Genomic DNA, 24,992 nt, shown 5'->3' with positions numbered 1-24,992 from the left:
GAGAACAGCTGCAGATGAGTTTTCCCTGAATCCTTGGAGAAAGTGGGTGTCCAGCATCTATCTAGTAAAGCTCCTTTCTTTTCTTTCGTAGAGGAAGGGAGCTCCCTTCTCCAACCAACCTGAACAACCTGGACTCCATTCTCTTCCTTTCTAGATTGAGGAAGGATCTTAGGTCAAATCTGTGATGGTTTGAAATAAGAATAAAGACTGATAGTCCAAAAGGACGGCCAGTGCAAGGCAGTCTGTTCTCTCTCATTCATCGGGTTCTTCACCTTTAGGTCCTCACCCAAGGTTCCTCCTTCCCTGAGTCAACACAGAGGGAGAAGAGAATCCCCACACACTGTCAGAGAATCCCCACACACTGTCACTCGAGACAGAGGCTTCTTTCCATCGTGTCTGACCTGCCAGAAACAATTGACTCTCAGGCTCTTTTTCCCTAGGTCAGACACAAAAGACTAAGTTAGACATTTCCCAAAGGAAACTGACTACTAGGGGAAAAGTCACATCAAAAGCATGATAGTACAAGACTGCAGAGACGGATGTGGCCATAAGGAATTATTTTTTTATTTGGGTAGAACCAAATTCCGCCTCAGGAGATTCAGCTGGCTCTAGTGTGGATGCCAGGTTATTTCTCAAAGACCCAACCTTGCATGGCCCCTGGGGCTGAGCGACTCATTCCACCACAGCAAATGAATTCATGATGTGGGCCCAGGCTGCCTCCTGGCCTTGGGCTGAGATGCTGGTCAGTGCTGCATGGCATGAGCCAGCCTAATTCCCAATGAAGGGAAGGGAATTAATTATTAAGGACCTACCAGTTTGCATTTGGGTTTTCATCTAATCCCTTCAACAAGCAAGACAGCTAAGATTTGGCTGGTATGAGATCTTAGTTTGACCCAGTCAGGTTTCAAATAGCTATGGAGGAGACTGAGAAGTCTTCCAGGAAAAAGAAACAAATTGACCGTGCTCACAATGAGAATGCAGATATATTCAGATACATCTCGAGGAACTAGGGCAGCAACAGAAGTCCAGACTCAAGAAGGGGCAGGTGATAATGTCCAGTGCTGGTGAGGGACCATTACATGCTTTTGATCGGTGTATAATTTGGTGCAGTGTTGTTTCTGTTGTTGTTGTTGTTGTTGTTTGTTTGTTTTGAGACAGAGTCTTGCTCTGTCACCCGGGCTAAAGGGCAGTGGCATGATCTCGGCTCACTGCAACCTCTGCCTCCTGGGTTCAAGCGACCCCAGCCTCCTGAGTAGCTGGGATTACAGGTGCCTGCCACCGTGCCCGGGTAATTTTTTGTATTTTTAGTAGAGATGGGGTTTCATCATCTTGGCCAGGCTGGTCTTGAACTCCTGACCTCGTAATCTACCCACCTCGGCCTCCCAAAGTGCTGGGATTACAGGTGTGAGCCACTGCGCCCGGCCTGGTGCAGCGTTCTTGAAGGCAATTTGCTGTCATTAAACGTTTGCACACAGATACTCTTTGACACCAGTTTCACTGCCAGGAATTTATTCTACAGATTTACAAGTATGCAAACATTTGTGAACAAGAGGATTCACTGAAGCATTGTTTATAACAGTAAAATAACGGCAACAAATGCCCATCAGTAGGGGACCAATTGAGTAAAATAAATACTCTGCATCTATTGAAAAAACGAGATGGATCTATATGTGCTAATATGGAACAATATATAAGAAACAATGAGAAAAGTAAATTGCAGAAGAACCTTGCAATACCATCCCATTTGTAGGTTTTTAAAGAAAACTGCTGACATGTGGACTTACAGTGGTATCGAAAATATCTGGAAAGATACACAAATGAGAAGCTGTGAATAGTGGCTATCACTAGGGGACTTTTACTTTCTTTATATTTATTTGTTTTTTGAGATAGGGTCTCCCCCGTCTCCAAGGCTGAAGTGCAGTGGTGCCATCACGGCTCACTGCAGCCTTGACCTCCTGGGCTCAAGCAAGCCTTCCACTTCAGTCTCCCGAGTAGCTAGGACCACACCTGGCTAATTTTTGTATTTTTTGTAGAGACAGGGTTTCGCCATATTGCCCAGGCTAGTACTTCCTATCTTACATTTTACTCTACTGCTTTGAATTTACTTTTATGAACCTATATTACTTTTAAAATGGAAAAGAAAAAAGTTAAAGAAGGAATTAGGGACCAGTAAGAGGTAATTCATCAAGAAAAAAAGGAATTTACCAAATGTATCCTTAGAAGTCAAACTCAGCAATAGGACCTAAAGGCAGGTAAGACATGGTGGCTGATTGATGGACCCTTCCTGACCAGCTGATGTGGCCAAATGAAGAGGGTTTCTCTCACTCATTAAGCTCGATTTCCTTGAGACCCAAGCAGTCTTGCTGTGGGGCCCCAGTAATGTGGCTGAGGAGAGTGGTGCCCTTTCCCATTAGAAGCAGACTGCAGAATTGTCAAAGCACAGAAGGGGAAGCACTGGTAGCCAGAGCCCCTGGTAGAGATTGGCGCTCGTGAAAGAGTCTGGAGGCAGCAGGCATTGGATCTCCAGCAGCCTGGATCTCCAGCTTACTTACCACCAAGTCTTGGTACAGTGGAGGTGATGGCAGAACTGCAAGTATCCAGCAACAGCAGGAGGAGGCAGTCATCAGGACTGGCCTAGGAATGCATGGTGGGGGGTGGGTAAGACAAGCTTGGAGAATCTCAGAAACACTTGAGGAAAAGCTATCAGAGACTGGAATGTCTGAGTGAGTACTTAAGCAATTTAAATTAATGATATTCAGTTTTCACTCACTCATCTGATACACTGAGCTCTTATTATATGCAAGGCACAGTACCAACCACAGGAGATACAGCAGTGAGCAAGGTAAACACGGAATTTATTAAGTTGAATTGGGTGGAAATAAAATTTCCAATATTCAACTTTTGGGGACTTATACAAATGATAATTTCTTATGGGTCAACATGAATGCATTCTGGCAAGAGCGGAAGAAAACAACAACAACGCATTACCCAATTAATTGCTTGATTACAATTTTGAAAAGAGTTATCAAAGAGCAATCCGATCTGATTCAGTCATGTGTGTATGTGTGTGTGTGTTGCCAGCCAAGAAAGGCTTCCCTATAAGGAGTCACTTTAGAGGAAGTGAGGGTGAAAAAGAACTAACTTAGTGAAAGAGAGGAACAGAGATCATTCCTGGCCAAGTCAGGTGCAAAGGCCGTGAAGGGTAGGAGACTGGCATTTTCCCGGGCCTGAGAAGAAGGTGACTGCCTGCAGGGAGACGCAAGGGTGATGGGATAAGGTCTGGAGAGAAGGGGGAGCCAAATCAGACAGGGCCTTGTAGGCCATGATAAGGACTTTGGGTTTTATCCCAAGAGGTTTAAAAAAACACAGTGGCATATTATTTGTATCTAAAAGCTGGCAACATCCAGGGAACATTCGGGTTACAAAGAATGTTCTATGTCCTTGGTACAGATGAGCCCGGAGGTTCACAGCTACAGGGGCAGTATGTGGTTACGTCAGGATTAGAATCTAGGTCTTTCCAAAGAGCTTTCTCCACCCTGGATGCCACTGGGAGGGTGACAGGGGGGTGAGACAGGAGGGGAGGCCAGGAGACTCTCCAGGAGGAGGCCAAGGAGGCCCCATGCACCCTGGGCGCCCCCTTCACCGGGGGCAGCCCAGTGCCCAGCAGCAGTCCTGGTGGAAGCGGCGCACGAAGCAGCAGCAGATGAGTGGGTCCAGGCAGCTGTTGAGGCTCAGCAGCGCCAGGCTGAGGGTGTGCAGGATGTCGAGCGTGGAGGCGGCGCGACACCGGTCTCCGTCATCGTCCCGCCTGGCCACCCAGGGCGCCAGCAGCAGGTGGTAGGGCGCCAGACTGAGGGCGAAGACCAGCAGGAACCCCAGGACCATGGTCTTGGCCGCGCGCCGGTGCGCGCCCGCGGTAGCAGGGCCCGGGCCCGAGGGCGCCTTGAGCGCCCGCACCAGGCTCACGTAGGCCGCGAGCACCAGCAGGAAGGCGGCCGCGAAGAAGGCCACCGTGGCGGAGGCCAGCCCCGAGCTTGCCCAGCGGTGCTCCAGGCAGGGAGGGGCCAGGCCCGCCAGCCAGGCGAAGGCGCAGGCAGCGCGTGCCGGGCGCCGGTGGCACAGGGCCAGGCGGGCAGCCGCCCTGGGCCTGGGCCGCGTACGAAGCCCCAGCGGCACACGCTGATGAGCGCGGCGAAGACCACCGCCGCATAGGTGGACAGGTAGTAGGTGGCCCCGACCGCGTGGCAGGCGGCCTCCGGGCCAGGCCCAGGTAGTAGGTGAGCCACAGCTGCAGCGTGAGCGTGAAGAGCTCATCGACCAGGGCCAGGCTGAACAGGTAGAGAAGCAGGGCCTGGCCCAGGCGCCCGCCGCTGCGGATGAACATTGCCAGGGCCGCCCCGTTGGCTGGCAGCCCCAGGCCCAGCGCCAAGGCATAGGCCGCGGGCACCACGACGAAGCGAGCAGGGTCATCCCAGAGGCTGCAGCCGCCAACACCCCCAACACTGCTGTTCATCTCTGACCTTGAAGTGGCAGAAGAAAGGTTACTGCGGAGGCTAGCCACAAAAGCAGCCCCCATTCCACCTTCTCCCACCCCAGTCTCCTCTTCTTCAGCCCTTGCTGGGAGGGGACACTAGAGGCAGAGTCCATGTGAGAGGGAACGAAGACCGAACCTGGCCAGCAGCTGCTGAGAGGAGGGGATGGACTCCAGAGTTTTTGGTGACAAGCTGTGGGAAGCGAGGAAGCGGCAGGAGTCCTAGATAACTTGGAAATTTCCAACCTTAGTGACTGAGAAGGTAGAGGTGCCCCTCACAGATGGAGTATGGTTCATACATGTTGGGGCGTAGACCTGTGCAACAAACCCACATAGGGCTGAGCCAACAGGGGGTTCTGGAGAAACAGGCTGAAATATAAAGAAGAGGCCTTTCCAGAAAAAGCCCCAATCCCCCCCCACCCGCCCCCATCCCTGTGCCACCCAGATGAGAAGCATGGATGGAGGAATGGGCTTGTGGAGCGGTGATACTCAGGACAGGCCTATGCACACTGACCTCGGACTTGCCTTGGTGAAGGTCCTCTCCCAGAGAGGTGCCCCAGCGCTTGCCTGGAGCACCCTTGGCTGGGCTGAAAAGCTTTTGCCACTCTCAAGCCTTCCATCCTGTTTCCTCCCCCCTCACTTTTTGACCACAAAGAGGTCCTGGGTCAGACTCAAACCTCTGGACAGAAAAGCAAAAAGTGCACAGACCCAGCAATCAGGCAGATTCTAGATAACACACATCTATTTGCCATGTGACCTTGGGCAAATTACTCAGCTTCACTGAGCCTGTCTTTGCTGCAGTAAAATGGAGATTAAAATACCTACCTCACAAGGTTGTTGGGAGGATTATGAGAAAACATAAGTAAAACTGAGCCCTGTGGCTGACACTGGGGAGATACTTCATTACTGTTAGTTCCCTTCCCTTCTAGGCAGCACATAGATAAATGTGTACACTCACACAGGCACACACAGTGTGTCGGAGACACAGACACCTCAGGCACACAAAACAACACAAAAACATCTGGGCATACTCCTACCCTCTTCCCAAGGGAGTAAGTGCACAAACCAATGTCCTGTTACTATTTGTGACACACTTTCACACTCCCGGGCTGTCCTAAAACTCAGTTCTTCCAAAATCTGGATTTTTGCCTTTGAGCATCTCCGACTCCAATCCTTTCTGAGAGCCCGGGTAACTGTATTTCCTTTCCCACCTTCCTCTATTCTGTTCTCCATGCCTGTAGCCCCACCCTGACCCATCCCCTGACATCCTACCAGATTGTTCCTTTCTTACCTCTTGCTATAATGGCTGCTGGAGTTCTTTCTGGGGTCCTGACTTTAAGCATCTGAGACAAGGGAGAATCCCCTCCCACCCACACATCTCAGACCCTCCCATCGGCCAGCTAATCCCAAGAAACGACATGAAGAATGGGTCTGACAGCTGGAAGGGCTGCAGCTCACCTGTGGCAGCTATGAGCTGGGTTTTTGGGGCTGCAGTAGGGCCCCAAGGGAAGGGAGTGTCATTGGAGGACAAGAAAGCCTTCAGCACAGGGAGGGAGATAAAAATGTATTAGGAAGGGCAGACAGCTGAACGTCATCGTGCTGAGCTGACCTAGATTTAGGCTGTAGTTTGGGGGGCACATTTCCTGAGGCCTGGCTTCTCCTTGGGCTGCTAAGGAGGCACTGCTTGGGCTCAAGATCCTCCTGCTGCTGTCAATCCCAACTGCTTGTACACACCAGCTGCCCAGCCTACTCCTCTAGCACCCTGACTTGCCTGCAGCTGCTGGGCAGTCCTACAGCCAAGCTTGGGGGGCCCAGTAGTTGCTTATCAGCCTACAGACCCAGACTTGGTAAACAGGAGCCCTCAATCTAATGCTAGCTGCGAGAGGTTTTACTCAAAGTCCATCCTGGCAGGAGACGGGCTGGGGTGGCATCCTGGTAGGGGTGGAGAAAGTATAAGGCCAGGATCCTCGGGGCTCCAGGCTCTACTTTCATGGGCTTCAAAATTTCCAAGCAAGATGGGCACAGTGGCTAATGCCTGTAACCCCAGCACTTTGGGAGGCCGAGGCAGGCGGATCACCTGAGGTCAGGAGTTCGAGACCAGCCTGGCCAACATGGTGGAACCCCATCTCAAAAAAGAAAAAAAAATTCCAATCACAGGGGAAATGCTGAGAAAGCAGAGCCATCCCTGTCCATTTTCAGCTTTGGCAGCTGGTGCAGTGAAAAGTTTGGGTTCTGGAATCAATTAGGCCTTAGTTCTAGTTCCAGGTCTGATATATAGGCACTTAAGCTTTCCAAATGCATTTTCTCATCTGTAAAACAAATCAATATTTAATAATGGCTAGCATTTACTGAACATTTACTATGTGCCAGGCTATGAAATAGTTACTGTCATTATCTATAGTTTTCAAATAAGCTAGTAAGTGACAGAAACCATTGTCCACCCCTCTTCTTCCTTGCTGACCAGTGTGGGTAAATCTTAGTCTAAGTCCATCATGGGAATTCCATTCTCCTGCCAGTGATTAGGAATGGAAATGGGACATAGCTCTGCCCAGTGAGCTCTGTGGGAAAATCTAGGGTCTTCTAAGGCACCCTTCCTCTCTTTTCACCTTCAGTATTATAGCAAATGCACTGTCTGGAGCTGCTGCAGCTATTTAGCAACTCTGAGGGCAACAGCCAATACACTGAAAGCAGCAGAGCAGAAAGTTTAAAGAATGTTGATTCTTGATGCCATCTTTAGGCAACCTGACCAACATTGAAACTGAAGTGGTTATCTCCGGACCTCTTACATGAGAGAAAAGGTTTCCTTATTGTTTTGACACTACCATTTATTTAGTGTAATCTATCTATCCTTACTATAGGCAGACTACACCACTACGCTTTCAGACTCAAGAAGAAAAAATCCAACTCAGAGTGTCACCTTGCCTGAGGTTCACACTAGTCAGAATGGGAATTAGCATTTTGTAGTGAACATGAAATGGAGTAATAGAGACTTCTTTTCCACCCTCAAAGCAATCTGTAGGCTGATAGCTAGAATATTTGCATAAATCAGTGAACTGTTTCTCACTATAGTCCCTCATGGGAGGTACATCACTTCCCAAAAGCCCACAGCCCTGCCAACCTAAGATACAGATGGCGGTGACATAATAGCAGGTGCCATAATGTGTTGTCCACTTTTCCCCTGAGAACTGTCACACATATGCACCCTTCCTACCCCCAAGGACCTCTGGGATTCCTCTCAGGCTTTGGGCCCCGATGTACCATTCAGCATTTCATGGAGTTGGCTGTCCCTCACCTCCACGTAGGTGTCAAGGAGCACTGGACTGGGTGCCACAGATCACCACCGGAGCTTGATTTCAGGTCCTGTCAAATGACTCACTGCCTACCTGTTAGCTCTGCACATCTAATATGTCAGAGAAAAAAAGGAGTGGGAGGGAATCTCTAATGTGTCTCAAAGGGCATAGGCAGAAGCAAGTACTTAAGCTCTGCATACAGAACCTGTACGTTTCAAATATGTATTAAAAACCTGAAAAACATGCGTGTGTTTCGAACCAGCACCCTCACTTCTAGGGGAAGAAAATAAGTATGTAAAAGTGATTTACTGTGAGGCTTACGATAGCAAAAAATTGAGAATAACCCAAATGTTCCTCATGGGGGATTAAATACATTATACTACATCCTTACAATGGAATACTATGCAGCCATTAACAGCAATGAGGCAAAAGAGACATGAAACAGTGTTATAGTTTATAAGGTTTTAAAAGGAAGGAATAAAATAGGATATATGATTTTTCATTTAAAAAAATATGTATCTGTTTAAAGGCACAGAAAAAGGTTCAGAGGTATACTTACACCAAGGCATTAAAAGTGGTTATTTGGGGCATCAGAATTTTGGTTGATTTAAATTTCTTTTCTGCTTATTTTGTATTTTCATAAGATATGAGGAATGTTAATATGCATAACATGTACTCCTCACAAAAGAGTAGTAAAGCTAAAAAGAGAAAGCAGGGCCAGGTAGACAAAATGTCTCTTTCAACACTGGCTGACCCTGGATATTATACTGATAACAAGATGATAAGACTCTGTGTTCTACCATGTTCCTGCTGTGACAGCTGCATGGCATAAAGAGGCAGAGATGTTCTACTTCCAGGATTCCTTGAATGTACTTAGAGTCTTCTTCCTAGCGGGTCTGACCACCTTCTTAGTCTGGGCTAAGAGCTGGCCGACATTCAGCAGCAGCAGGAACCCCAGGCAGATGATGGCCGGGATACAGGTGCTTAGTGACTCTTTTAGAGCTGCCAAGGTGAAGATAGCCCCTGGAATGGAAAGTGAGGTCCCTGAGGGTCCTTGGGAGAACCCAGGAGATCCAGGAGCTCAGGACTCTCCTGTTTAGGCTGACCCACTCCAGCCCAAGCCCTCCCATTAAACACCCCCACCACTCCCAACGCACATTCCCAAAACTAGCGGCATTCATCTCTAGCCTCCTGGAGAAAGCAGGACCAGGAAATTAGAAGCCTCTTGAACAACAGTAGCAGTGGCAACAGTTGCCCCTCTCAGAGGACAAGAAAGAAACAGAAATGACCCAGCCAAATAGGGCAGTGGCTAGAGTGGATAGATTTTAGAAAAAAAATCTCCCTGATCCTTCCCCCCGCCCTTTTTTTTTTTTTTTTTTTTTTGAGGCAGTGTCTTGCTCTGTCACCCAGGCTGGAGTGCAATGGCTGTCTTTGTACACCAGCAGTTCCTGTGGGCAGAGCTACTTGAGGGAGACTCCCTAGGGAAATTCTCTGCCTTCCTGTTCAAGGTTCTCCAGCTTCCCTGCTCTCTACACCAACCTGCCAGGCACATGCATCAAATGGCAGCTGCTCCTCCATCCCCTCATCCCAGAAGTGGATGTGTGGAGGAAGGAGCAGAGGCGCTGAGCTTGCAATACATCTTCACAAGGGAATACTATGCAGCCATTAGAATTGAGGAGGTAGAAGGTACACTTAACATGTGATAATGTTCTAGCATATTAAGTTTAAAAAGTACCTGTGCTAGGCCGGGCGCGGTGGCTCACACCTGTAATCCCAGCACTTTGGGAGGCCGAGGCAGGCAGATCACGAGGTCAGGAGATCGAGACCATCCTGGCTAACATGGTGAAACCCTGTCTCTACTAAAAATACAAAAAAATTAGTCGGGCGCCGTGGTAGGCGCCTGTGGTCCCAGCTACTCGGGAGGCTGAGGCAGGAGAATGGTGTGAACCCGGGAGGCAGAGGTTGCAGTGAGCAGAGACAGCGCCACTGCAGTCTGGCCTGGACGAAAGAGCGAGACTCCATCTCAAAAAAAAAAAAAAGTGCCTGTGCTAGTTTGAAGACCATGGAAACTGGTAGAGCAGGAAGTGCTCTTGATCCCAGAGAAAAAAGAAGGGTGGCAACAGTAAGGGGGAACAGCCCGGTCTTTCTATCATCCTCCCCCAGAAGACCCCATTTTCTCAGGTCAGTTGGCCCCCTTACCCATCATGAGCAGAATCAAGAATAAGTTACTGATCTCTTGCAGCAGCGGTGGGCCCATGACCAGCAGCAACCCAGCCAGCAGTTCCAGAAAGCCCACAGCTATTTGGTAGTTCAGGGGATCTGGCTGGTAGCCAAATACCTTCAGCGGGAACACCTCAGCAAACTGCACGAACAGGGTGTTCTGGGGGTGGCAAGGAGTGCCCGTCAGCCTCATGCTCACCAAGGATGAGCTCCCCAGATGCTCTATGGCATGTCTATGCCTGTGCCCTCAACTCCCCAGAGAAAAGAACTAGTCAGGTCCAGGCCTGAGGTCAGCCTGGAGAGGAGAGGGCTGCCCTGTGGCGCTGAGCTTTGGATCAGGAACCAGGCTCCATGCTCCAAGTGGTACAGAGATTGATTTTCTCACTAGACCTCTCAAGAGATGACAACCCAGCCCCAAATCCCAGGAGGAGGGGGCTGGGCTTGGCTCCCTAGTGCCAAGGCCTGGGGAATTCCACAGTTTCCTTCTTTGTGCCTGGCCTGGTTTCTCTTAAGGCTGCTGTACAGGGAATATTTGGAGGTGGGGCAGTTAGGTGGGCTCAAAGTGACTCTTCTTGTCAAGGCAGGTCTTCCCCTGAGCCAAATGACAACTTCATCCTTACTTTCGGGGTTACTTTTTCCTGTTCCCACTCCTCAGCTCTATCTCCCCTCCTCAGCTCTGCCGAGAAGCAGCTATAAGCTGTCTGTCTCTGGGGATGTATCCAGGCGTTGGAGAGAGATGCCAGCAGGGGTCTACAAGTCTGGCTCCTTTGAGGGACTAGGGAGGTGGATGAACAGGACATGAAAGCTTTCCCATGAGTCTGGAACTAGACAGAAGGCTGAAAGACGACTTCAGGGCTTCCCTCTCAGGCTTCCGAGAGAGGCTTCCCTCCCTGGGCTCCGAATTAGGAGTGTCTAGTTTGTGTCCTGCTTCCTGACTAGATGTGCAACCTTTAGCAGATATACTTGCCCTTCAGGGCAGGCTTCCTTCCCTGCAAAGCCAGGATTACTACACCCCAACCCCACGAACCTCCCAAAAACTGAAGCAAACGGCGAAAAGAGGGAAGAGAGCGGGGAGTGAGCTCATTTTCCCACCGCATCATCCTCCCCTAGGGTCCGGGGGAGTGGGGGGGACCTCCTAAGGCTCTAGATTTGCCTGGGGCCACCAATGCTCAGCAGTAAGGGGAGGTTCCGTCTAGGGAAGATCCAGAGAACTCGAGGAACTCCCCAGGCAGGACCTGCGCCTCAGTCGAAAGCCAGGCGCTTTCCCCAGCTCCAGCTGAGCCTCGGAAGCCCGAAGGCGGCCTGCCGGGCCGGGGGCGAGGAGCGGCAGGGCGGAGCACACGCCGCCGCGGGCCCGATCCCCGGCCGCCCGCCCGCCCGCCCGCGCCGCTCACCATCCGCTCCGAAACTGGAGCCGAGATCTCCGAGAGCTTGGCCAACCCCGCCAGCGCGAAGAAGCCGCCCAGCAGTACACGCAGCACCGACAGCAGGAGCGCCATGGCCGCGCTGCCCCCACCGTGGGTTGGCCCCGCCGAAAACCCGCCCCCGCCGCCGGCTCATTTCCTCCCTCCCCGGGGCAGCCGGAAGACTCTCGCCTGAGGTGCCGTCCCCCGCCCTCCAGGGGGTCGCGAGGCTGCAGCACTGGGGCAGTGCGCCCCCATCTTACAGGTGGGGACACTTAAGGGCCACTGGCTCGTAACTGACTTAAACTGGCACCTTTGGATTCAGGGAGTGTTTCCCAGCCAATACGGAGTGCTGGCAGACACGGGTGGGTGTCTGGGTGCGGCTCAGCTACCATCAAAAGACCCTGGGCTTTCTTCCTGCCTGTGCCACACTAGCTGTGGGATCTGAGCTGCCACCCAACCCCAAAGGGCCTCAGTATCTGCATCTGTGTATGGGGATAACTCAGTTCTCCAGAGTTTGTAACAGGCCTAGCACAGTGCCTGCACATGTAAGAGCTCAGAAGGTTATTTGTAAATTAGTAAATTAATTTATAAATTTGTAATAAATCAATAACCATAATTATTAAATAAGTCTATCTTTGCCTGAGATATCTTTTCCCTCTAATTTATCTCGGCTGACAATGAAATGTGAAATGTGTTTGAAAATTCAGATACTTGCAGCCATGGATAGAGAGGCTTTCACTGAACCAGGCCCTACAGTCCACTCCTGGCCCAGTTGCTCTTACCTGGAAATCTGTCTAAAGCTGGGATAGGCAAACCATGGGCCAAATTTGGCCAGATGTATGATTTTTTTCCATGCTTCTCCCCTTCCCCCAAGCTAATAATGTTTGTTTACATTTTTTATGATAAAAACATTTTTTAAAGAAGCTCGTGTGACATAGGAAAATTATATGAAATTCATATTTCAGTGTTCACGAATAAGTTTTATTTAAACACAGCCACACTCATCTGCATACTGTCTATGGCTGCTTTTGCATTGCAACTGCAGAATTGAGTAGTTGTGACAGTATGGCCTGCAAAGCTGAAAATATTTACTATCTGGCTCTTTATTTTAAAAGTTTGCTAAGCCTGGTATATTGGGCCAGAAAGGCCCCAAGCAGGGGTCTCAAACCCCCCTGCTGCTTCCATTTATAGTTACCCAAGCTGCTTAGACCTATCTTTTTCCAGCTGGGCACGGTGGCTCACACTTGTAATCTCAGCACTTTGGGAGGCCGAGGCAGGTGGATCACTTGAGGTCAGGAGTTTGAGACAGCCTGACCAACATGGTGAAACCCCGTCTCTACTAAAAAAATATAATAGGCATGGTGGCACATGCCTGTAACCCCAGCTACTTAGAAGGCTGAGACAGGAGAATTGTTTGAACCCAGGAGGCAGAGGTTCCAGTGAGCCGAGATCATGCCATTGCACTCCAGCCTGGGCAACAAGAGCAAAACTCCATCTCAAAAAAAAAATCTATCTTTTCCACCTACTCACAACCTTGCAGGGGTAAGTAGCTGGTTGGCTGGAAGACTGAAATGTTCCACTTGCTTCTAAAGGCCAAGCTGTTTCAACATCCAGGTTGTGCTGTTACATTACAAACTGGGCTTCTCATTACCTGAGTCTTTGTCACTAATCCAAATTTAATGAAATAACTAAATTTTCTACCCTGGATTATAATTATACATAATTATTTATAAAATCATAATTATTAAATTCCTCAACAAAAAGGGAAAAATTATTAAAACATTTAATCACTGAAAACACAAATCCACATTAGGAAATTATCTTTTAGGATACTTACACAAAACTTAACACAAGATTATTGACTTCACTGTTAAGCAATGTGCATATTGCTACTCTTTCTCCTTCACTAATTTTTCTATCCTTGGAATTAAAGATGTGACTGCAAGTCTTAGGGCAGGGCCAGAAACCAACAGATTTTTTTGTTTTGACTCAGTCAAAGCTGAAAAGGTAGCATCACATAAATAAACGGTTGAAAAGGGTAATAAAAATTTCATTGCCCTTTCATGGAGTTCTGGGTAACTTGTCTTTGCATTTATCCAAAACTGAGTTACAGACACTGATTTAAATAGTGATTGTAATCCTAAATCTGAAGATAGCTGTGTTAGCTTTTCTTCTTCGAAGTCGGTGAGATTATTATTTTGGTGATTCATAAAAGGGTGAATTATCCACAAATTTCCTGAACGCAAGTCTTGTTCTGGTGGAAAACAGTCACTGAACACTTGAGAAAGTCCTTCCAGGTGCTCAAAAATAATCCTTGTGATCTCTGTCATATTTAAGCCTGATGAATTTGAGAATTCAGAAAATGAAGGGAACATGTCATAATCATTCTCTTGTGTGCGCTTCAACCACATTTTTAACTTTCTCTTAAATACATCAATTTTATTACACAAATTGAAGAAAGTAGTCAAAGTTCCTTGGAGACTTAAATTTAATTCATTTATAAGTGAAAATATATCTGATAAGTAGGCCAGCTTTGCAACCCATTCCTCATCATGAAAATACTTGGCCAAATCTGAATGCTTTTGACTTAAAAATATTTCAATCTCATGTCGTAATTCAAATAATCTTTTTAACATTCTCCCTCTTGATATCCAACGTACTTCAGCATGAAGTGGTAAACTCACATGCTCAGATCCCACCTCTTCACACAAAATTGTTAACATACGTGAATTTAATGCATTGCTCTTTATAAAACTTAAAATTTGTGCTGACTGCAAAAGAATTTTATGTAAACATGGAGACAACTTTTCTGTCACTAAACGTTCACGGTGAATAAAACAATGTGTAAATGCCGCTGTATTCATGGCAACTTCTTGAATTTTTGCTTTTAAACCAGAATACCTGCCAGTCATGCTTGCAGCCCCATCGGTACAGAGACCAACACAATGTTTCCAATTCAGAGATTTACTATCAATATATCTATTTATTAGTTCAAATATTTCAAAACCAGTTATTTGAGTAGGCATTTCAATGCAAAATAATAATTCTTCTTTTACATCACGACAATCATAATCAATGAAACGAATATAGCACAAAAGAAGTGTGATATTTGAGATTTCTGATGACTCATCTATCTGAAGGGCAAACCACTTTGACTCTCTGACCTTTTGAATCAGCTGGTCTTCAATGTCTGCAGATAGTTCATCAATCCTGTGTTGAATTGTAACATTAGAAAGTGGAATAGTTTTCATTTTGTCTCCAGCACTTGAACCCAAAACTTCTGAACACATTTCTACTAAATATGGTTTAATTAATTCTTCAGCAATGGAGAATGGCTTCTTGCTTGCAGCAGTTTGGAAAGCAATTAAATAAGAAGCTTTCACAAGTGACTTTTCAACTAGTAAACACTTTTTTAAAGAACTATTTTGACATTCCATTTCTAGAGATTTTTGTTCAAAAAAATCTACTGGTTTGTTTTCTAATTCTGAATGTTTTGTCTTCAAATGATGAGAAAGATTTGCTGGCTTCATGTTTTCACTGGGTAAGATCTCTCCACAAATGACACACTGTGGCCTTGGTGAACTTTCTTTTGATCCAGGACAGATAATAAAACCAACTTTTAAATATTCTGTATCGTACGTCTGGAAAAAACCTAATCTTTTTTTCTTTGAAGGTGGAGAATCAAGTTCTGCATCATTTTTTTCATTAGGCATAGGTAAATCTGAATGAAATATTTGAATCACTGTTATTTTCAAGAACAAATAAGCAATGTTCTTTATGTATCTCCCTACATATTTAAAATTCATATTTTGTTACTATTTCTATTTATCAAAAGAATGCACTGGTAAAAGTTTAAGCACAAATCATAATACTTCCAATGATGCTACTGAAAACTGCATTTCTCCTTTGCCCAAAGCTTGATCACTAGGTCTAATAAAACTGTAGGATGTGGTACATGTAGAAGTAATCCCAAGCACCCAATAGGTTATTGAAATTAGGGCTGAAGACCATGGTACACATCAAATTAACAATAAACTTTTTGGCTGAGCAGGGTGGCTCACACCTATAATCCCAGCGCTTTGGGACGCCAAGGTGGGTGGGTCACTTGAGCCCTGGAGTTAGAGACCAGCCTGGGCAACATGGCAAAACTCCATCTCTACATTAAAAAAAAAGAAAAAAAGAAAAAAAATTGGCTGGATGCAATGGCACACACCTATAGTCCCAGCTACTTGGGTAGCTAAAGCAAGAGGATTGCCTGAGCCCAGGAGGTTGAGGCTGCAGAGAGCCATGATCACACCACTGCACTCTTGAGACTGTGTCTCAAAAAAAAAAAAAAAAAAAGAATAAATTTTTTATTGGTGAGTGACACTGGTGTCAAAAAAATTTTTTAAAGAAAAAGAAAAAAAAGGCCAGGCATGGGGCTCACACCTGTAATCCCAGCACTTTGGGGGGCCGAGGCAGGCAGATCACCTGAGGTCAGGAGTTCGAGACCAGCCAGGCCAACATGGTGAAACCCCATCTCTACTAAAAACACAAAATTAGCCAGGCATGGTGGTATATGCCTATAATCCCAGCTACTTGAGAGGCTGAGGCAGGAGAATCCCTTGAACCCAGGAGGTGGAGGTTGCAATGTGCCAAGATCATGTCATTGCACTCCAGCCTGGGAGACAAGAGCGAAACTCCAACTCAAAAAAAAAAGAAAGAAAAGGAAGAAAAAGAGAAAGAAAAATAATGTTTTACTTTCAAACAATCCAGAAAAAAGAAAGAAAACAAATATTGTAAAAAAGTTAACATTTCATTAATCTGGATGAAGAGTATACTAGTGCTGACTGTACTGTATATTCAACCTTTCTGAATTTTGACACTCAGTGTCAGTGAGGTTGTAGAGAAATGGATCCTCCTGAACACTGCTGGTTGGAACATACATTGATGTAACTTTTCAGGAGGGCAATTTAGGCAACAGGTATCAAAAGCCTTAAGAATAGATGATAGGCCAGGCACAGTGGCTCACGCTTGTAATCCCAGCACTTTGGGAAGCTGAGGCGGGCGGATCATGAGGTCAGGAGTTCGAGACCAGTGTGGCCAACACTGAAACCCTGTCTCTACTAAAAATGCAAAAAAAAATTAGCTGGGCATGGTGGCAGGTGCCTGTAATCCTAGCTACTCGGGAGGCTGAGGCAGGAGAATTGCTTGAACCTGGTAGGTGGAGGCTGCAGTGAGCCAAGATCACGCCACTGCACTCCAGCCTGGGCGACAGAGATAGACTCTGTCTCAAAAAAAAAAAAAAAAAAAAAGATGACAGTCTTTGAATCAATAATTCCACTGATGAGGATATATCCTAAGGGCATAATTAGGCAAGTGGACAAAGATCCGTTAACATAGCTTAACCCAACATTGCTTATAATACAAATATCTAAATTTCCAATCTTACGGAGTTGGTTATATTATATACACTGAAATCTACGTTAAGAATCTCATACTCAGGTAACAAATCTGCACATGTACTCCCTGAATAAAATAAAATAAAATAAAATAAAATAAAATAAAATAAAATAAACAAAATAAAAATTGGAAAAAAAGAATCTCAATGTATATTTAAATTTATATTGTTGTGGAATGATGTTTCCAATGCAATGTCAAATGAAAAAGTAATTTCGATTGCTAGAAAACAATTCGAGATTTATTCTTTTAAAAGAGACGGAGTTTCACTCTTGTTGCACAGCTTGGCGCACAATGGCGCGATCTCGGCTCACCGCAACCTCTACCTCCCAGGTTCAAGCGATTCTCCTTCCTCAGCCTCCTGAGTAGCTGGGATTACAGTCATGTGCCACCATGCCCAGCTAATTTTGTATTTTTAGGAGAGATGGGGTTTCACTATGTTGGTCAGGCTGGTCTCAAACTCCTGACCTCAGGTGATCTGCCCATGTTGGCTTCCCAAAGTGCTGGGATTATAGGCATGAGCCACCGCGTCCAACCAACAATTCAATATTTAATCTAGAACTCAAAACATAAGCGCGCGCACACACACAAACATACACACACACATACACACATATAGATGCCCACAGATCCTTTAGTACTCTCCATGTGTGAATGTGTATACAATATAAATTCAGGTACAAAGAATATATTGTTTTAATAGGAATATAAAATAAATTTCCTGAGGAAGGAAAACAGGATTCTGCTTGACTTCTACCAAAATAAAGGTACCCTACATAAAAACTTACTATTTGTTGACAGACTAAGCTTTTAAATATAGCATATTCTATGAAGTAAAATTATTATTAAAAACAAAAATCAGGCTGGGGCGGTGGCTCATGCCTGTAATCCCAGCACTTTGGGAGGCCGAGGCAGGCAGATCAACTGAGGTCAGGAGTTCAAAACCAGCCTGGTCAAAGTGATGAAACCCCGTCTCTACTAAAAATACAAAAATTAGCCGGGCATGGTGGCAAGCACCTCTAATCCCAGCTGCTCAGGAGGCTGAGACAGGAGAATCGCTTGAACCCAGGAGGCAGAGGTTATACGGAGCCAAGATCGCACTATTGCACTCCAGCCTGGGCAATAAGAGTGAAACTCCATCTCAAAAAAAAAAAAAAATCAATGCTTGAGGCACAGTAGACTATTAAAGCAATTGAAAATCTAAGGGTAGTGGAATTGAAAGTAATACTTTACAACTTTTTCAAGTAAAGCTCAAACAATTTTCATGGTCACCAATACCTCAGATAAGTTAATTGTACTGTTAGCAACTGACAACTGAATTCGCAGTATATAAAAAAAAAAAAGGTTAAATCATTTATGCTTTTAACTAAAACTGTATGTTAGTAATTATAATAGTTTGTTATAATAGCTGGTTATTAGTGTTAATAATTATGAAAGCAATAAATTAAGTATTCAAAGTATGTGATCCAAGAAAAGGAATGTTTTCACATTTAAGAATCTGTCAATTATTTTCTTTTCCTTTCTTAAAAAACAAAAACAAACAAGCCAGAAAACAAGCTTTGTACATGGGAACGCACAAGGATACATACCTGTCTGACATTCTTTGTGCTGTGTATGTGGTTTGCAAGAAGTGGCCTTGGTCTGTGTGACGGGTTTGCATGATATGCCTTTGTTCTTTAAAAGCCTGGAAGGCTGGGAAGATTGGGAACATGGAAATTTCATAGCATCTGCCTGTGTACTTTCCTAGTTAAAAGCAAATTCAGAAACCAAAGAAAGATTTTTTTTAGTACCTTATCACTGACTATAATTGCTATCAATTGAAAGTTGATATACATCAAGAGAAATATAATTCCTCTGAAAGAGTGGTTGCAATAAAAAAGTCACCTTGGAAAATACACACAGATTCCTACTTCTCCCAATCAGTATTAGTTCAATTTGCTGATTTTTAAAAACATTTATAAATATAAATATAAACATATATTTATAAACTATAAATATAAAAATTATAAATATAATATATATTTTTAAAGTAAGTATGATAAAACAATGAAAACAATTATTAATCTTGTTGATTAGGACAATTGGCTATTCAGAAAAATTAGATCCAACCTCAGACCATACACAAAAATATATTCCACATCAATTAAAGATCTCAGGAAAAAAAAAAAACTAAAGTCACCAGAGAACTTTCAAATAACCAGATTACAAAATATTCTTTTCTTTTCCTTTTTTTTGAGATGAAGTCTCACTCTGTCACCTAGGCTGGAGTACAGTGGCACAATCTCGGCTCACTGCAACCTTCGCCTCCCAGGTTCAAGCAATTCTTGTGCCTCAGCCTCCTGAGTAGCTAGGACCACAGGTGTGTGCCACCATGCCTGGCTAATTTTTTATATTTTTAGAAGAGACGGTGTTTCACCATGTTGGCCAGGCTGGTCTCAAACTCCTGACCTCGTGATCTGCCCACCTCGGCCTCCCAAAGTGCTGGGATTACAGGCATGAGCCACCACTCCCGACTGGGATCACAAAGTATTCTTAAATAAAACACAAAAGAGTAAATCAAAGTAGAAAAGACTGATACATTTGACTACCTCAAAATTTAAAACTGCTCAGATGATCCAGGATAATCTCCCTATTTTAAGGTTAGCTTATTAGGAACCCTAACTCACCTTTGCTATGTAATGTAACATATTCACAGATTCTGTGGACAAGGACATGGACATCTTTGGGGGGCTACTATTCTGCCTATCGTAATAAAGCTCTTAAAAAGTAAATTTTTTTTTTTTTTTTTTTTGAGACGGAGTCTCGCTGTGTCACCCAGGCTGGAGTGCAGTGGCGTGATCTCGGCTCACTGCAACCTCTGCCTACTGGGTTCACGCCATTCTCCTGCCTCAGCCTCCCGAGTAGCTGGGACTACAGGCACCTGCCACCACACCCAGCTAATTTTTTTGTATTTTTAGTAGAGATGGGGTTTCACCGTGTTAGCCAGGATGGTCTCGATCTCCTGACCTCGTGATCTGCCCGCCTCAGCCTCCCAAAGTGCTGGGATTACAGGTGTGAGCCACCGCGCCCGGACAAAAAGTAAAATTTTTGAATCCAAAAAAAAAACTTCTGTAAACAAAGGTCTTTATAAAACAAAGTTATAGGACAAACAACAGAGTGGAGGGATGTACTTAAAACATGTGTATTCACTCAATATTTATTTCTTGAATGTTTACTACAAGCCAGGCACTGTTCTAAGCCCTGGAGACACAGCAGAAAACAAGACAAAGTTCTGCTTGTATGAGCGTTACATTCCAGAGGAAGACACAAAAAATAAACAAGTAAAACAAATAATATATAATTCTAGGTAGTGATAAGTGCGATGAAGAAAATAAAGTAGCGTGCAGGAATGGAGAGTGACGGTATGGAGGAGGGGCAATTCTGAAGTAAACATCTGAGCAGAGATCTTTTGAATTATTCAAAAGAGTAAACCATGCAGAGGCCTAAGGTCAGAACAGTCCAGGCAGGCAGACTATAGGTGCAAAAACCCTGAAGTAGGAGAAAACTTGGCATGCTTTAGGAACATCAACAAGAACAAGGCTGAAAGACAGTAAGCAAGGGGAGAATGATACATTTGGAGAGGTAGGCAGAAACTAAATTGTATAGGATCTGGAAGGTCTCAGTTAAAAACAAAATTAGGATTGTATTTTAAATGTGATGGGAAGCCACTGGAGGTTATATTTAAATTTAATTTAAACAAAAGTAATACATGAACTCAGTGCAAAATTCAAAATGTATAGAAGTATTGCATTGGTACAAAAATAATTATGGTTTTTGCAATTAAAGTAATATATACATGAATGACTGCCGTCCACCCAGACTCAACCTTGAACACAATCACTGTTCCCAGTTTCTTATACAGTTGTTCCCCCTTATCTGCCGGGAATATGTTCCAAGACCCCCAGTGGTTGCCTGAAACCATGGATCATACCGAACCCTATATATACATGTATATATGTGTATATGTATATATGTATATATGTGTATATGTATATATGTATATGTGTGTATATATGCATATGTATATGTGTATATACATATGTATACATATGTATATGTGTGTATACATATGTATATGTGTGTATACATATGTATACATATGTATATGTGTGTGTATACATATGTATACATATATCCATAATATATCCATAATATGGATACACATCCATATGTATATACGTATATATGTATACATATATACATATATATATATAATTCCAAGTAGTGATAAGTGCTAAGTGCTGTCTCTCTATATATATATACATATGTATATATGTATATAGAGTTGTGTATGATTCATGGTTTCAGGCAACCACTATGTTGCCTGAAATATGTATACAGGATTGTATACACATACACAATATATGTATATATGTTGCATATGTCTATATACACATACACAATATATGTATATATGTTGTATGTGTCTATATACACATCTATGCATATATGTTGTGTCTATGTACACATCTATGCATATATGTTGTATGTGCCTATACACATCTATGCATATATGTTGTATGTGCCTATATACACATCTATGCATATATGTTGCCTATGTCTATATACACATCTATGCATATGTTGCCTACATGTCTATATACACATCTATGCATATATGTTGCCTATGTCTATATACACATCTATGCATATGTTGCCTATGTCTATATACACATCTATGCATATATGTAGCCTATATGTCTATATACACATCTATGCATATGTTGCCTATATGTCTATATACACATCTATGCATATATGTTGCCTATATGTCTATATACACATATGTATATATGTTGCCTATATGTATATAGGGTTCTACATATATACACACACACTATGTTTTTTTCTATACATATATACCTATGATAAAGTTTTATTTATAAATTAGACATAGTAAGAGGTTAACTGTAACTACTAATTAAATAGAACAATTATAACAATATACTGTAATAAAAGTTATGTGAAGGTACTCTCAAAATATCTTAATGTGCTGTACTCATCCTTCCTCTTGTGACCTGATAACTGAGATGGCTACTGACTAGTGATGGGTAGTATACACAGTGTGGATATGCTAGACAAAGAGACGATTTACATCCCAGGCAGAATGGCATGAGATTTCATCATGCTACACAGAATGGCACACAATTTAAAACTTATGAATTATTCATTTCTGGAATTTTCCATTTAATATTTTCAAGCCACAGATAAGCGGTACTACTATATATCCTTCTAGAGATGGTGTATGTAATTAAACAAAGTTGCTTCTGACTACAAAGTGTAGCCTATTATTACCAAGATTCAGAACCTTGCTCTTGTCACTTAGCAAACTATCTTGGAGGTCCATTTACATAACATTGTATAAAGCTGCCCAATAACAGCTTGCATAGTATTCCATTATTAAATGTACCATAAGTAATCTGAAGAATCCCTGATGAACATATCTAGGATGTTATACATATTTTACTATTATAAACAATGCTACCATGAGTATCTTTAGACATAAATTAATTCCACATGTGCTAGTTTATCTACGGAATAGTCTTAGAAGTGTTGTTGGTGGGTCCCAAATACATAATGTTAGTTCTGATGGTACTGCCAAAATTGCTCTCCACAGACGTTGTATCAAATTATGTAGCCATTATCAATAGATGTGGGCCTTGCCCAGTATCCTAGTCAATAGAGTATTACCAAACATTTTCTTATTTCTCAATGAGTGAAAAATTATTTTACTTTAGTGTAGTTAGCTATTTTTCACATGTAAGCATTATTGGTAGTCCCTCTTCTGTGAACTCTCTATTCATATTCATTACCACTTTCCTTCATCTTTTGAAAAAAAATTATATGCATATTTCTTTAACAGATATGCCAAAAAATTCAAAGATTCACATAATACACAATGAAAAAATAATTTTTCCTTTTAAAATTCTCCCCTAGTCATTCAATTATCCTTAGAGGCAACCACTATTACCCATTTATTAGTTGTCTTCCAGGGATAGTCTATACATATATACGTGTGTGTGTGTGTGTGTGTGTAGCACAAATGGCACCATGTTACACAATTTTGTGTCTTTTTTCACTCATGATATTTGAGACTGCTCTATGTCTGTATATACTGAGCTGCCACATTCTTTTTTAACAACTGCACCATATTCCATTGTTATGGATATATACCTTGCTCAGTTTTAACTACAGCCTGAACAAGGCCACTGTGTATGCCTGCACAGCAACTCTACTTGCCAGGCCATATAAATAGGTGTGAAATTCAAAAAGGGTACATTTCAGACCCTGCCCATGTAGAGCTATTTTTTTCTAATTCACACAATAACTCAGAGTGAATACACCATGGCCCTGACCACTGGTGAAATTTAAATTAGGTTGTTTTCAAGCTTCTGCTACTATAAACAATGCTATGATTAAAATCCTTGTACATGCTTCATTTCATAAATGCACAAAATGTATCTGAAAGATAAATTCCTAAAAATGGAGTTCCTGGGTAAATGGAAGTTAAAATTTTAACAGGTTCTACTAAATTGCCCTCTGCAGCACTTTTATCAATTTACACTCCTATTGGCAATGAGAATACCTTAGCAGTGTTATCCATTGTTTTTCTTTGCCAATCTGATTAAGCCATAGTTCTAACCAGTATTTCTCTCATTTTGAAGTTAAATATCTTTGCATATGTTACTTTTGCCCATTTTCCTACTGGCATTTAAAATGATTCACAGAAGTTCCTTGGGGATTTTTTGTTTTTCTTTTTGTTTTTTTAGACAGTCTCGCTCTGTCACCCACACTGGAGTGCAGTGGCATGATCTCGGCTCACTGCAACCTGCGCCTCCCGGGATCAAGCAATTACTCGTGCCTTAGCCACCTGAGTAGCTGGGATTACAGGCATGTGCCAACACACCTGGCTAATTTTTGTATTTTTAGTAGAGATAGGGTTTCGCCATGTTGGCCAGGCTGGTCTTGAACTCCTGTCCTTAAGACATTTACCCACCTCGGCCTCCCAAAGTGTTGGAATTACAGGCATGAGCCACTGCACCTGGCCCATAGAAGCTCTTTACATATTAAAAAACACTAGATTTTTGTAACATGAGTTGTATGTAACCTTTTCATTTTGTCATTTGTCTTTTGATTTTAAAATATGGTTGAATTTCCCCACTGATTCTTTGATGGCTTCTGGGTTTTGTGACATATTTAGAAAGACTTCTACATGGTTAAAATGTTTTCCTATATTTTTCTGAGTACAACAATTTCTTAAGTCTTTCTCCATCTGAACTTTATTTTGGTCTAAATTGTGAGGTGCAAATCTATATTTTCTTCCATGTGTCTACTCAGTTGTCACAGCATTATTTATTAAATAATCCATATTTTGCCTACTGATCTGAAATGCCACCTCTATCATTACTAAATTCCCATATATTAAATATATGTTTGGGCCAGGTGCTGTGGCTCAGACCTGTAATCCCAGCACTTTGGGAGGCCGAGGTAGGTGGATCACAAGGTCAGGAGTTCAAGACCAACCTGGCCAGGATGGTGAAACCCTGTCTCTACTAAAAATACAAAAATTAGCCGGGCATGGTGGCACACGCCTGTAATCCCAGCTACTCAGGAGGCTGAGGCAGAGAACTGCTTGAACTCGGGAGGCGGAGGTTGAAATGAGCCGAGATTGCACCACTGCGCTCCAGTCTGGGCGAGACTCCATCTCAAAAAAAAAAAAAAAAAAAAAAGTTTGGACCTATTTCTGGATTTCTTTTCTACTGGGTTGTCTGTCTCTTCATGCACCAGTACCAATTGTTTTAACTACACAGCTTTATATCTGTAGTTTTCCTATAATTTCAATATGTGGAAACTAGCTCTTTGCCTCCTTTATTCTTTTCAGAATGTCATTGAAGGTTTTTGAGCAGAGGAATGACATGATCTGATTTGGGTTTTTAAAAGATCATTCTGGTAACAGTGTAGAGAAAAAACTGCAAAGGACAAAAATGGAAGCAGGAAGACAGATAGGTCACTGCAATAATCCAAAAGAATGATGATGCTCAGACTAAGGAGGTGGTAATGAAGGTG

The 24,992-nt window shown here is 43.5% G+C and overlaps 3 protein-coding genes across 14 annotated transcripts in view; all 3 read right to left on the bottom strand.

Moving 5' to 3' along the window:
* Window positions 1-1,492: 1,492 nt before the first annotated feature.
* Window positions 1,493-24,992, bottom strand: part of ZMYM6 (zinc finger MYM-type containing 6) — a 58,571-nt gene continuing 35,071 nt past the window's right edge. For 7 of the 12 annotated variants that reach the window (XM_055254663.2, XM_055254667.2, XM_063627873.1 and 4 more), the window contains 2 exons: window positions 18,476-18,629; window positions 13,215-15,168 (listed from right to left, as the gene is read on the bottom strand). In XM_055254663.2, the coding sequence (XP_055110638.1) occupies window positions 13,337-15,168; window positions 18,476-18,629 (1,986 nt within the window). In that variant the 3' untranslated portion in view covers window positions 13,215-13,336. Of the gene's footprint in view, window positions 2,635-2,834; window positions 4,521-4,670; window positions 4,901-12,406; window positions 15,169-17,105; window positions 18,027-18,475; window positions 18,630-24,992 lie in introns of those variants that run through there. The other 5 variants (XR_010117718.1, XM_063627879.1, XM_063627877.1 and 2 more) reach the window with 5 other exon arrangements.
* Window positions 2,835-4,470, bottom strand: LOC129468846 (G-protein coupled receptor 20-like). The gene has a single exon (XM_055254672.2). It carries the CDS (start codon window positions 4,468-4,470, stop codon window positions 3,640-3,642), a length of 831 nt encoding a protein of 276 aa, XP_055110647.1. The 3' UTR covers window positions 2,835-3,639.
* On the bottom strand, window positions 8,257-12,319 carry TMEM35B (transmembrane protein 35B). The gene is made up of 3 exons (XM_055254673.2): window positions 11,436-12,319; window positions 10,021-10,201; window positions 8,257-8,844 (listed from the first exon to the last, which is right to left on the bottom strand). Exons 1-3 carry the CDS (start codon window positions 11,538-11,540, stop codon window positions 8,669-8,671), a joined length of 462 nt encoding a protein of 153 aa, XP_055110648.1. The 5' UTR covers window positions 11,541-12,319; the 3' UTR covers window positions 8,257-8,668.

The sequence above is a fragment of the Symphalangus syndactylus genome, chromosome 12 (assembly GCF_028878055.3).
Source record: "Symphalangus syndactylus isolate Jambi chromosome 12, NHGRI_mSymSyn1-v2.1_pri, whole genome shotgun sequence".
Lineage (NCBI taxonomy): Eukaryota > Metazoa > Chordata > Mammalia > Primates > Hylobatidae > Symphalangus > Symphalangus syndactylus.
This window is presented reverse-complemented; position numbering and strand designations above follow the sequence as displayed.

What these genes read in the sequence shown, in the direction of transcription:
- LOC129468846 (XM_055254672.2), bottom strand. Translation starts at nt 4,470, where the DNA reads ATGACCCTGCTCGCTTCGTCGTGGTGCCCGCGGCCTATGCCTTGGCGC.
- TMEM35B (XM_055254673.2), bottom strand. Translation starts at nt 11,540, where the DNA reads ATGGCGCTCCTGCTGTCGGTGCTGCGTGTACTGCTGGGCGGCTTCTTC. An exon ending in CTCCAGTTTCGGAGCGGATG is followed by an intron (nt 10,202 to 11,435) that starts GTGAGCGGCGCG and finishes TGCCACCCCCAG; the next exon opens with AACACCCTGTTCGTGCAGTT. An exon ending in CTTGATTCTGCTCATGATGG is followed by an intron (nt 8,845 to 10,020) that starts GTAAGGGGGCCA and finishes TTTCCATTCCAG; the next exon opens with GGGCTATCTTCACCTTGGCA.